The 13904-nt window shown below is 46.4% G+C and overlaps 2 protein-coding genes across 4 annotated transcripts in view; both read right to left on the minus strand.

Moving 5' to 3' along the window:
- Nucleotides 1-29: 29 nt before the first annotated feature.
- On the minus strand, nt 30-12568 carry NOL7 (nucleolar protein 7). The gene is made up of 8 exons (XM_034762377.1): nt 12368-12568; nt 6803-6863; nt 5403-5461; nt 4705-4736; nt 3389-3470; nt 1993-2114; nt 1833-1910; nt 30-487 (listed from the first exon to the last, which is right to left on the minus strand). Exons 1-8 carry the CDS (start codon nt 12541-12543, stop codon nt 414-416), a joined length of 684 nt encoding a protein of 227 aa, XP_034618268.1. The 5' UTR covers nt 12544-12568; the 3' UTR covers nt 30-413.
- Nucleotides 12569-13021: 453 nt separating this feature from the next.
- Nucleotides 13022-13904, minus strand: part of SIRT5 (sirtuin 5) — a 30135-nt gene continuing 29252 nt past the window's right edge. For all 3 annotated transcript variants that reach the window (XM_034762378.1, XM_034762379.1, XM_034762380.1), the window contains one exon: nt 13022-13835. In XM_034762378.1, the coding sequence (XP_034618269.1) occupies nt 13760-13835 (76 nt within the window). In that variant the 3' untranslated portion in view covers nt 13022-13759. The remainder of the gene's footprint in view (nt 13836-13904) is intronic.

Below are 13904 nucleotides of genomic sequence, written 5' to 3' on the forward strand. Positions count from 1 at the left end.
TTTCTCATGGACATCACAGCAGTAATGGGTTTAAGAGAAGTAATGGTATTTAATGTGGAAAAAACCTACAAAGTTACTGAAGGTTAAACAGTGAAGAACTAAAAAAGTGATAGTCTGTGGATTAACTTAAAAATATACCATTCAGAGCCTACAAAAACACCTCTGGACAAATAAGGTGGCTCCTGGCCATATTTTAAAAGCTAGTGCATAAAACTTTACTCAGTGATGTCTTTGCAAAAGACAGCCACTTGATCACAAACCCATTTTAAAGCAGTTATACCAGTAATTTATAGTACTGTACAGGTAATATCCTAAAAATAAAGCGAAACATACGAGCTTTACAGACCAGCAAAAAAAATTGAGAGCAAGCCAGCATTTTCCTTAGTGTCCATCTTAGAGGGCTTTTTTCCCCTTCATACAGAAGACACCATCTTCATAGACATCCAGTGTTTTTTAAACTGCTTAGCTTTCTGTTTTTTCTCTGTCCCTAAAAGCAAAAAAAAAGTAGTATTAGGCTGCATACTGTGGTATTTCCAGGTAGTTTTCGTTTGAAATTAAAAGGCTACATAGCATTGAGTGCTATTTAGCCAGTTTATTCTGAAATCCTGTAACAAGGGGCTCTATTTTACAGCAAAAGGAGCAATGTCATAGTATAGAAAACCCTATGAATCCGCATGTACAGTGTCAGAAGACTTTGCTGCAAGGGGTTTCACTTGACTCCACTATGCACCAGGATTTTATGACATTCTTGAAATGGCAAAGAACAATACATTAATAAGAGCACAAATACTTCGTCACCTAAAGGAACTTTGCCTTTTGTCTAAAAAAAATAGCTGACTTGCTTTCTTCAGTTTTAAGATACAGTACTCAGCTGGGGGCTTCAAATCTGTATTACACACAAAAAACCACCTTCAACTTCTGTTGCTTGCTTTTAGTGTGTACTGTTTTGTACACATTAGTTAATCCTCCCCCCCACTAAGTTTTTCCTGGACATCTCCAACTTTATTCCACCTAGACTGTTGTTCTGGCCTCAGTGACTCCAACTGCTTCACCCCACTCTAAAATGCCTAGCTGCATGGATAAAAATATTTCAGATTGTGCATAGTTATTCCCCCTCCCCTAAGTTTCACACTTAAAATGTGGATCAGGGCCTCAACATCATCCTTACTGTGAGAATATTGTGAACTCAAAATACCATGTTGCTAAGCAAACTCCATCCCCTCTGATATACTGAACATTCACAATTCAAGAAAACAAATGTGTTGACCAACAGTTTGAAAGAAATAGGTTTTATATTCCTAATCTCATTAGTTTTGGCCTAAGTGTATAAAATGTTCACAAGAGTTAGCTTTACACATTAATACTGAAGCCATTTTGTTTTGAAGTGGTAGATTCTACTTAACCCATTTAATTAAGGAACTTTTAGCCCTGCTCCTACAAAGCACCATTTTTACAACTACAGTTATAAGCCTATTTAAATGGTTTCAGGTTCAGGGCCCTAGTTTTCAAAATGTTGTCTTTTGTCTATAGTAAAACTGAATATCAGGCACATTTAAATTGCTGCACGTTGTCTTAACCTCTCTGCACTTCACTCAAACCTAAACTATCATGTTCCATAGAGCTTATATAGTTTAGCCTTCCCTTCAACAAAAGGCTCTTAAGCACAATATTACAGTAGTTAATTATAAACTACACTCTTCCAGACTGTGTACTGTTAGCCAAACCCCTGCATGGCACATTTGTCAGCTAAAGGGAGGACAAAAATTAATCATACTCTGTATTTAAAATGTGCAAAAATACATCAAAATACTTTGTTGATTCATTGCACTTACCCCAAGATTTGTTCACAAACTGAACTGCAGCTTTTTTAACTGGACTCTTCTTGTTTGCAAAAGAAAAGAATTGGTTTGCTGAAATAAATGAAAGGAAAAGTTGGTCATACAGGCAGATGATCAAAACGATACAGAATGACACCTAGAAGAGTTACTTTACCAGTTGTTCGGTTGGTGCCTGGTCCATATAGGTGACTCTGTACGAAGTCTTTGGCCATTTTTTGGTGCTGGCTGGTTAGATCGTGGTCTTTTAAACGCACGGCCATATAGCTTCCTTTCAATCTAGTTAAGTAAAATTTAAAAAATAAAATCACTGTTGTTTAAACCCCCAAACAGTGTATGTACTGGCCAACATCTTGCTACAAGAGATACTTTTACTGGCTTCTAATTAATCTTCATTAGGAAAAAAAAAATCCAAAACTATTTCTATATTATCCCAGCATGGAGAACTCACACACACCTTTCCACTGAGTTCAACAGCACCAAAAATGATGTCGCTGCATTTAAAGTTGTGGGAGCTTAAAAATATTCCTGCCAAAAGCCAGTACCAACTACTCTCCAGATTCTATCACCAGCTGGATGCTTAGACCATGTCTGAATAATTTTGATATTTTTTCTGTGGGATCCTTCTCTTTCCTTCCATTATCCCACAGCTTCCAGCAAGGGGACTTGACTGTGCATGAGGCATCATTTTAGTCCCTCACTGCTGTTGTATGGTATGATAGCTAGGTCATATGCATGAACCTTAACCCTTTTTTTCTATATTTGCAGATGAAATCTGAGATCTCTCTGCAGCACTCAGTAACTAGGGGAATTCATGCACACAGGCAGGCTTTCTGGGCATAGTTTTCACTGTAGGCTGAGGAGGAATTATCTGTGTCCTGAAGCTCCTGACAAAAGGGAGAAGGAAACACATAGGATTGTTGAGACACACTGAGTCCAAACAGCAATTTTTAGCAAGTTTATCTTTGCCCTCTATTACCGAAAGCACATTTCCCTCCACAGCATGTTAATGACATGTACAGCATCAGCCACAGGGCATCTCTCAATATTCCATATCCTCTGCTGCTCCAGACTGAGCATGCTGCCTCTATGTACAGATCAACTGCCATATATTTCAAACAACGCATAGTGTACTTTCATTGTAAAACCTACTCATAGCCACATATTGCATCAAAAATAGCACAGGTGTGGGAGGTGCTAAAATGCATTGTTCTCAGGAGACCACTTCTGACTTGCATCAAAAGGATGTTAGAGGGGGTTCTGCCCAGAGGTTTTTGGTCAGAGGGAGGAATGATACGGGGTGCATGAAAGTGTGGGGTTCCCGTAATAACACAGGGGATGCCAATGCCCCAACATTAATAAGACAAAAGAAAGTATTCCTCTCATCAGTGAAAGAGCATTGTACTGCAGGAAAGAGGTCACTCACATGGCATGGCCTGTGTCAAACTAACATGACTGAGGGGTAGAAGTTTGATTTCCAAGTAGAGTTCAAGCCCTTTACAATTTTGACCACAGTAACACTTTAACTGAACTGGAGCTACTTAACATCATACCTAACAACCTGTTTTCCTCCTTCATGGTCCTGTCCCCTGTTACATCCTTCATTCTTATTTTCAGACTCATCTTGATTTTCACCTAAAATAGATGCAGTACAGTCAAACTATTTCCACACACTGTCAATCCACAGATAGTAAGTTAAGGGCCTATCAATGATCAGTTTGAGGAAAACAATGCATAGGTCTTTGATTGAACCAAACGTTTCCAGAAGCAGCAGCTCATAACAGGAAGAGGTGCTGCCTTCAGAACTCTGCCTGAATGGCCTTGTAGAGGACAAAATAGGCTTTGGAGGACACACCTTTAAATGTGGTATCAGAGCTTAATCATCACCTTCCTGAACAATAAGAGGGTGCGAGGGGGAATCATTGGTATGGCCTGGTCATAGGAAAGGATGAGAGGCAAGAATCAATGCTATTTAGCAAGAGACAAAACATGGCTGAATCAGTATTTAGCACTTCAAGTTTTGCTACAGTGAGCAATAAAGCTGTAGAGACATCCTGTAATATTGCACAATGGCTGTGCATAGTCCAGGGAGTCCTAAAATACAGTCCACAGTTGGCTTTATTCCCTGTATCTTAAGAGAATTAAGCACCGCCCATGAAGACTGATTTCTCAAGAAACCTACAGTTCAACTCCATTATTGTTTTTAAAGCATTATGGAGATATAAAATTGGGGGTAATGTTTACATAGCTTACAGGAGGTTGTGAAATTATATTTGTAAAACACTGAGATCTGTAGATAAAAGGGGCTACAGCACTACACATTTATGTCTTTGTGAATGCCCTAGATTTTGGTTTTGATGAGGTGAAAAGTTTCTCCTCTGTTTCTGCAGTGCCATGAGAATATGGAACATACATGGCCCTGCTCCAAGAATCAAGGAAGATGATAAGTGTATTAGTAAAGGCTGTTTTATGGTTGTGGTCATTTCTGAGAATTACAAAGATGCAAATACAAATGAATGCCTCACTGTTAGGTTGCCCGATTGTCTTCTACTGATCCCTCTTCTTTACTTAGGCTGTCTAGCTCTCCAAGCTAAACATTTCTTCAAACAACACTGAGTATTTTAAATCAAGCATTTGCACAGCAGGCTTCTCAAAACAAGAGGAAATGGAACTAGGGCCAACACTGATAACTCCAGAAGAACAGAGGATCAGAGAGGAAGTTAGAATTGATAGGCAGAAGCAATTGTTAAATTCAGGTTTCACTATCACAAGGGATTGCAGTGTCACAGAACAGCTAGTTCTAACACAAACTGGACATTATGTCTGGAACATCATAAAAAGAAATTAATATAAAAAGTTTGTATCTTACCTTGTTTAGTTGTGTCAGACAGATTATTGTTGCTTAGGAGGGAATGAGAAAGTTTGTTTAGAAACATTATTCTTCACATTTAGGAAAGAGCTGTGGTTATGCACAGTTATGTACTTTAAATGTCTATAACTCCTTACAATATTTACAGAGTCCTAAATAGAATAAATACTTTTAAATAATTATTTCTGTATATGATCTTGAGGCTTAAAGATTAGATGGGGATTGGAACAACCTAGGTAACCCTACTAGAACTTTGTCTTTTAGTGTCAATATGCTGTTGAATGTTCAAAAATACCTTAAATAGTAAGCTACACTAGCACATGCACAATCCTGTTAATGCCATAAACCATACTCTTGCAACAACACAGTTCATTATTAATGACGCACATACAGGGTGAAACAATCTAAGCAACGTGATATTTTTACGTAGCTAATTTTCTGATTGTAACCATATCTGGAAAGATATGCTGAGAGTATAATTAGAAAAGCGAGTATGAAGAAACCTCTTACTCTTAGACCCGCAGAGACAATGCAGTTCTAGGAGAGAGAAATGCATTCTGTTCTTGCCCACCCATCATCAAAGTTCCAACCACAGATTCTTTATTACTGCTGATGTTTTTTTCCTCAAGCCAGAAAATACAGCTCAGCCCTAAAAGTTAGGGCATTGTTTTGTGCATTTGGGCACAACTTATACTTACTTAATCTGTGGTCCTGAAGTTAACTCCTCTAGAACATTTTCAGGAAGTAATTTTCTTTTCTAAAGAAAATTAAGAAAATGCTTTAATGGCTACAACTTTCCTTTTCAAGGCAGTATTTGATGATAGCAAAGCTCTTCTACATATTTTTGAACATGTCAAATACCAGTGTCAACAAATATTCAAAACTTTGGTTAACTTCAACTCTTGGAGAAAAATCACTTGTGAACTGGAGGGAGGTGGATTATTCTTACAAGCTCCACCAGCAAATTCAGTCCTGTCCACTCTACTACAAAGAGTACTGCTGTAAATAGATTGTGCAGATGTTCAAAATGTTCATGTGGGTCTCTAGGCTCGGCTACTGATAAGTAGGTTTGAACAGACCTGTGAGTTCTAACGGGTTCCTAGAGATCGGGGGTTTAGCTCAGTCTTGATTGAAGAAATAAATAAGTGGTGGTAGTAGCGACCCAACCCGCCCAACTGTTGAGTTCAAACAGCCACAGATTTTGTAAATCTTGGTACAGTAGACTCCGCTTATTAGCAACCCATCAGCAGCCAGCAAAAAGTTGCCATTATTTGGCAGTTGCCAATAAGGGGAAGGCAGGTTTGCAAGGCTGCAGCCAGGCAAGTGCTAGAATGTGCTTTCCCTGCCTGCCCTCTGCAAACAGTGGGGAGGGGTACTGCTATCCAAATGGAGTGGGGGCACTGGAGGCCCACGGAGCTGCACGATACCGTTTTCCCCCACACTCTCTAGGGCTCAGCATGCTTTTTGTCCTTGGGTGCAGGCCCCCAGCAGGGTGCAACTTGAAGGACGCAGAGAGAAGGTACCATGCAGTTCTGGCATCTGCTCTGCAGTCCCCATCCCTGCTACTGCCCTGGCCACAGCCTCCCCTCCCAGCCTGCAGGCCCTTATCGCCTGTGCACTCCCTGTGAGTAGGCCTGTTTGCGTGGCTGCAGCGAGGAAAGGCAGGTCCCAATGCTTCCTTGCCTGGCTGTAGTCCTGCAAACCTGCCTGTGGTGGGCTCTCAGGGCTTCCTTCCCTGCCTGCAGCCAGGGCTTTGATTTTCACCAAGTGGCATGTGGCTGCCAACAGCCAAATCCCATTCACGCAACAGTGGATGGGGTGCAATTGGTTCCTGCAGAGTGGTGATATTAACCAGAAGTCGCTAATACCCTGGCCACATTGAGTGGACTCTGCAGTAAAGGCTCCTCCACTCCCGCACTGTCATGGGAGACGCTGTCCCTGGGCAGGGGGCCGGTGGCTCATCATCCAGGCTCGTGGCAAACAAGGACGCCTCTTGGCCTATAGGCTACATTTCTCTTGCAGCAGCCAGGCACCCGCAGTGAGCAGGACCTGCGATCACAAAGCGCAACCTGGCCTGGCCCAAGTGGACCCTCTTTACCTTCTGCTCTTTGAACAATTCCTCTCGCCGCCGCCGCTTCTCCTTCAGCAGCTCCTTGTCCCTGTGGGGAGGAGAGAACATGCAGGTCAGAGCTGGTACAATGTTATAAACTGCTACTGTTACAATTTGCTGTCTCTGCCTTTCGGCATCTTTGGGTCCAGGGGTAACAAATTGTGACAGCTGCGGGTACGCATGTCACAATCTGCTATCTCTACCTTTCCCCATCCTCTGGTCCAAGGGAAGCAAATAGTGATGTATAAGGGTTCACCTGCTGAAATTTGCTTTTCCCATCTCCAGATTCGGGGGCAGCCAGCTGTGATAATTCCATCACTATTTTACCATTGTGAAATCTCCATTTTAAATTTGGGCACAAATAAAACAAGGTATTTTTCTAGTTTGGAAAAGCGTTCTACAGAGATAAACCACAGGGCTAGTGTCTGCAAAACCCTGAATGAAGATGGTGTTGTTTCTTTATTCGTCTCCTTCCATTGTAGTTAGGCCATATAGTTTCTATAGTAAACAAACATTTAATGTACACAAAACACTGAAACTAGTTGAAGGCATAGTAACTAGTATTTTAAATACTAACCAATACATTGTCAACAAAAGCTCTTAGGCAGAACATCTAGTATTGTTCCATATACAGACACACACCACTGTCACCGTTACACATAAATGTGTACTACTCTACTTTGGCACAAACATATGAGCTCATTACTCCCAATCTTATTTCCGAGATATATTCTCAGGCTTTTGCCTCACTGCTAAAACTGAAGTTGCTTGTCCTCACTATGTTTTTAGCTCATAACAACATCCACACCTTAGTTACTCCAAGTCAAACAAGACGGAAAAGGGCTAGATTCACAAAGGGACTTAGGCACTGCAAAAAAATGTTAACCGACCTTAACTGTTAACACCTGGCCAGCCGCCCACACCCCAGCCCCCGGCTGCCTGCACCGGGCCAGACCCCCAGAAATATGGTCTAGATCAAGTGTCTCAAACATGTGGCCCGCGGGGCTATTTCCTGCAGCTCACCAAACAACCCCTCCCCCCCCTCCGGCCTACCTCCAGGCCAAGGGTGGGCAAACTACATCCGCGGGATTGCCCTCCTCGAGCCCCGCACCACTCCCTGAAGTGGCTGTCACCACAGCCGGGGGGAAGAGGGGAGAGCAGAGGACTCCATGTGTTGCCCTGGTGTGTTGCCTTGGTTTCCAGGCACCGCCCCCCCCGCAGCTCCCATTGGCCGGGGGGATGCAGGGACATGGTTCCAGCTGCTGAGCGGGGCCAGGGCCAACAGGTAGCCTGCCCTGGCCCCAGTGTGTGCCGCTGCCCCCCCAGAGCGGCTTTAGGTAAGCAGCACCTGGCCAGAGCCCAAAGCTCTCCTGCACCCTGCTCCCCAACCCCCTGCCCTGAGCCCCCTGCCTGCTGCACCCCAACTCCCTGCCCTGAGCCCCCTGCCTGAACCCCAACCTTCTGCCACACCCCGCACTCCCTCCTGCACCCCAACTCCCTGGCCTGAGCCCCCTGCTGCACCCCAATTCCCTGCCGTGAGCCATCTGTCGCACCCTGCACCTCAACTCCCTACCCTGAGCCCCCACCACACCCGTCCTGCACCCTCTGTGGGCAAGGAGGGGGCGGAGTTGGGGTGGGGACTTCAGAGAAGGGGTTGGAATGGGGGGGCAGGGAAGGGGTGGGAAGAGGCAGGGCAGGGGTAGGGCCTCATGGAAGGGGTGTAGTGGGGGCAGGGCCAGGGGCAGCGAAGGGGTGTGTGTGTCAGTGATGCGACCCTTGGGCCAATGAACTAGTCCTCATGTGGCCCTCCTGGTCATTTGAGTTTGAGATCCCTGGTCTAGATGAAATTATTGTAAGGTGGGTACACAAGTGGTTGAAAGACCATACACAAAGAGTAATCATAAATGGTTCACTATCCAACTGGGAGGACACATCTAGTGGGGTCCCACAGAAGTGAGTCCTCGGTCTGCTACTATTCAATATTTTCATTAATGAGTGGGGAGCGTATGCTTATGAAATTTGCAGATGACAGCAAGCTGGGAGGGCTTGCAGGCATTTTGGAGGACAGGATTAGAATTCAAAATGACCATGACAAATTGGAGAACTGGTCTGAATTCAACAAGATGGCAGTCAATAAAGACAAGTGCGAAGTACTTCACTTAGGAATGAAAAAGCAAATGCACAACTACAAAATGGGGAAAAACAGTTATTCAGTATTTCTGAAAAGGAGCAGGCAGTTATAGCGGATCACAAATGAAATACGAGTCAATAGTGCAGTGCAGCTGCAAAAGAGGCTAATATTCTGGGGTGTATTAACAGGAGTGTGGTATGTAAAGCACAAGAGGTAACTGGTTTACTCTACTTGGCACTGATGAGGCCTCAGCTGGACTATTGTATCCAGTTCTGGGCACCACACTTTAGGAAAGATGAAGGCAAACTGGAGAGAGTTCAGAGGAGAGCAACAAAAATGATAAAACATTTAGAAAACCTGATCTATGAGGAAGGGTTAAAAAATACTGGGCATGGTTAGTCCTGAGAAAAGAAGATTGAAGAGGAACCTGATAACGGTCTTCAGATATGTTAAGGGCTGTTACAAAGAGGACTGTGAACAATTGTTCTCCATGTCCAATGAAGGTAGGAAAGAAGTAATGGGATTCATCTGCAGCAAGGGAGATTTAGGCTAGATATTAGAAAGTTATTTCTAACTATAAGGATAGTAAAGCTCTGGAATAGGCTTCCAACAGAGGTTGTGGAATCCCCATCACTGGAAGTTTTCAAGAACAGGTTAGGCAAACACCTGTCCGGGATGGTCTAGGTTTCTTGGTTCCGTCTCAGCTCCAGGTTGGACTTGATGACCTCTTAAGGTCCTTTCCATGCCTACATTTCTGTGTTTTTATAATGTGCCCAGAATATGTAGTGCACACACGCCTTGCTTCTTCAGCTCTTAAGAATGTCAGTATCCTCTTTCTTTTCAAAACATTTGTCAGTGTTCTCAGCAAAATCATCCCTCACAGCAGACATGTGCATGCTCTTGCATTGATCAGACACTGAAGTCACAAGGCTCTCTTCAACAGATATTTATAACATGTCCCCCCTTGAGCTCTGATTGGTGTAGTCGCTCTAGTAACTGCCACATCCTATTAGAGAGACAAGTGGTGTGAGATAAAATCTTTTATTGAACCAACTTTTGATGGTGACAGAGACAAGCTTTTGAGCCACACAGAAAGCTCTTCATAATCTTTCTTATGTACGTTTCTGAGCCAGGTGATCAGCCCTGCACTCGACATGTGTGCTGAGACACAACATCACAATGTTCTAAATGAGCTGAAAATATTTTAGTTGCAGCCTGACAGACTTGTGTGCTCACACTTTTGTGGCTATTACAATAATGGACTTATTAATATTATCACCATAATGCAAGAAAGATGGAAACACAACATATGCTGTGTTTGTAAGTTAAATTTTCCTGCAAGCACATACTTAATAGAATCTTGTTTATTATATCACCTGTGGTTAGCAAACAGGTAGAGGCTGAAATCAAAGAGGACTCTTTACAGTTAAAACATGGATCAGTTGGTTAATTATAATAGGATAAAAGTGCCACCACTTTATATGCATTGCTTATAGAGGGGATCACTGTACAGCTAGGCCAACATCCTCTGTGTGCCCAGCAGACTCTCCCATGATGCTATTGGGCTTCATTCTCCTGCTCATGAAAGATGTCATGACTGGTGCAGGAAAGAAAGGAGGAGAGATCACCTTAAATCAGAGGTTCTCAAACTGTGGTCCATGGACAAGCTCTATTCAGGTGGTCCACGGATAGTGCAAGCCAGGGCAGCCGCACAAAAGAGAATGAAGGCCCACCAACCTAATTAGTGGAGCCATGCAGGCATGGCTCCAGTAATTAGGTGCCTGGACCCTGGAGAAGACACACATGTAAGGTGAGGTGGTGTCCTTGGGGGGAAGAAGGTGTAGGGGGCAGTGGGGTGAGAAGAGGGGTTGGGGGGAATTTGGGACGTGAAGGGCTGCAGCAGCCAGAGAAAGAAGCGACTTTCCCCAGCTCGAGGGTTGGGGCTGCCAGAAAGAGTTTGAGAACCACTGCCCTAAATTTTAACCTTAAACCATTTATTAAAATTTCGTCAGGTCAAAATTGATACCTGTAAAATATTGCAAAGGCTTCCCTACACAGGGCAACAGTCAGAAAGTTGAGTGCTCCACTACTTCACTTCTCCTCTTTGGATTAAAAAAAAAAAAAATCAAATCGGGGCTACACCTGGACCACGCAAAATCAGGGCCAGGTTAACATTTTGTGGGCCTAGCCCCAAACATATTTGTGGGCCCCCATAGGGGCAATGGAGCATGGCGCAGGGAGGTCAGTCCCCAGAGCGAGGGGCCAGCCAGGGGCAATGGGGCATGGCATGAGTGGCCCCGCTCCACCCAGCCCAGTGCGAGGGCACTGTTTATAAACCAGCAGTTGCCAAATGCAGTGGCCCAGCCAGCCCTGTGCTGCCAGCGTGACCCCTTCCCCTCGGATGCGGGCCCATGCCACGCCACACAGCCCCCTGGCCCAACACCCCATAGGTGCCAACTCTGTGGGTGCTGGAGCACCAACAGGAAAAAAAAAAAAAGTATGTGTGCTCAGCACCCAGCAGCAATCCCGCCGATCAGATCCTCTCCCTCATCCACAGTGCCTCCCGCTTGCCTCTGATCAGCTGTTCAGCAGCGGGCGGGAGGAGGAGGAGCAGGGGCACTCTGGGGAGGGTGCGGAATAGGGCAAGAAGAGGTGGGTGACAGGGCCTTGGGGGAAAGGGGTTTAGGACAGAGCTAGGATCAAGCACCCATGAGGAAGTCAGAAATTCAGTACCTCTGCAACCCCTCCAACGCCCTATGGCCAGAGGGCCCCTCCCCTCAAATGCAGAGCGCCCTGCACAACCCTGCAGGCCGAGACGAGCAAGTGGTGGGCAGGGGGAGCCAGCAAGCAGAGCAGGTCGACGCCCCATGGGCCTGGCTCCATAACCCCACTGTAACCCCAGCACTGTACAAAATGGTAAACGTGCCCAACAGGTGAAAGGCCTGATGACGAATAGTGTTTTGGGGCAGGACTCCCGCATGGCTGCCCCGCCTGCCCCGGTCAAAATGAGGCCACTTCACTTCTGAACGAAGGGTCCCGGCGGGGTTCACGGCCCTGGGCACTAACTGCCCCCTGGAGCGCCCCGCCAGCCGGACACCTCGCGCCTAAGGGCAGTGGTGGGGGGAGCCGCTACCAGTCACGTCCCGATGTTCTAGGTGAAGTGACCCCAGCCCCCCCCCGAACGGGCGCTGCAGCCAAACACCGCAGCTGCTCGAGGACCAGCGAGCGCCGCACAGGAGGCCCCGCAGCGTGTTGCGGAGCAGGCTCCGGGCCAGTGAGCAGCGGTTCCCCGCCCCGCCCGGAGCCCGGCCAGCGGCAGCTCGTTCTTTAAGCGACTCCCCGCGTCGGGTGTCGGCCCCCCCGGAGGAGCAATCCCGGGGCCGGGGCCTGCGCGCGGCGATTCCGGCCGGTCGGGTTGTTACCTCCGCGCTGTCTCCCCGGCGCGTCTCCGCTCGGTCTCCGCCGCGGCTCTCGCCCGCTCGAAGGTCACCTCCTCGGGCGCCTCGTCCTCCTCGGAGGAGGCGGCGGCGCCCGCGGGCGGCTCGGGGGCAGTAACGTCTTTCTCCAGCATCGCGCGCCGCCTCCGCGTCATCGCCATAGCGTCTCGACCCGCGGAATCCCCCTCTCACCTCTGACCCGGAAGCAGTCGCCAGGCCGCCGCGGCAGGGCTCGCACTACAGCTCCCAGCCTGCTCCGCGGCCGGCTCAGCCTAGGGCCGCGCACGCGCCGCGCTCTCCCCTCGCTCGTGCTTTGCAATTGCCGGCGGGCGCCATCAGCCCGTGGGGCGAAGCGGGGCTCGAGAGCCGCTTCCTCACTCGGCGCAGCCCCGCCGAGCGCCCCAGGCGCTGCCGCACCTGCCCTGGGCCGGGGAGGCCCCTAGCCGCGCTCCCGGCAATCAACGCGACACTGTGCGCCGGCCCCTCCGCCCCGCACTTAGCCACGCCGCGGTGAAAGTGCCCCGAGCCAGGCTGCATCAGCGCTGCCAGCGGGGGCCCATGGCTAGAGCATAAGCAGAGTATGCAACAGCCCCGCCAAACCCTGCATTACTTTAGTCAAAGACAGACACAAACCACAGCTCAGCAGTAAAAAGCGACCGGAGGCGCCAGTAACGCTGTTTAATCACATAACCCATAACAAGGTAACAGATGCTTAAGCAAGGGAAATAACACAAAGACCATGCAGCGCCCTGGTGCAAATGGCAAAGCAGCTAGGATGGAAATGTTCCTCATGTGCACTGTGCTTCCCTCAATGTCACAAACACAAAGTGCAGCACCGCAAGCATAAACCTCTCCCTAGTGTAAACATTCTCTTGACTCAAAGTTTTTATTCTGTTTATTTTCAAAGTGCTGAAGTGTTAGCCTCATAAAAAGTTAGTTACTTTCCCTCCTTTCACACTACATCCTTTCAGAAATTTCACCTCTTATAAAAAAACGTCAAAGATACATAAGCCTCAAATTGGTTTACAATGAAGTTTTTGTGGAGTTCAGATTCATCTAACAGAGCAACATCCTCTTACTGTAGCCAGTCAATTTTGGAGTCATGATTGTTTTTGTTTTCCTTTGACAGAAAAGATTTTATTCCAACAGAAACGTGACCTTTTTTTAAATTAGAAAGTCCAGTATTTTCCCCTGTTCCCAACCCTATCTCTGCCATCAGTATAACTGAGAATCAGGATTTCTTTGATTAGTTTCTTCCACACATCTAGTCTCCTTCCAACACTTAGGGTTTCTTCTACAAACATCCATTTCACCTTGTGTGTACTTCTTGATATTCTTAGCATTTAATTATTTCCCCTCCCTTCCTCAAATGAATGCTCATGAGATTATTTCAGTTTTATGGCGAGCAAGCGCTGGAGGCAGGGTGGTACCACAGGGACCTGGGAAATGAAATCTGAAACAGAAATCAGAATGGTTAAGGGAAAAATGATGATAGAGAACTTTTCAGAAAGCCAGTTATAAT

Source organism: Trachemys scripta, chromosome 2 (genome assembly GCF_013100865.1).
Source record: "Trachemys scripta elegans isolate TJP31775 chromosome 2, CAS_Tse_1.0, whole genome shotgun sequence".
NCBI lineage: Eukaryota > Metazoa > Chordata > Testudines > Emydidae > Trachemys > Trachemys scripta.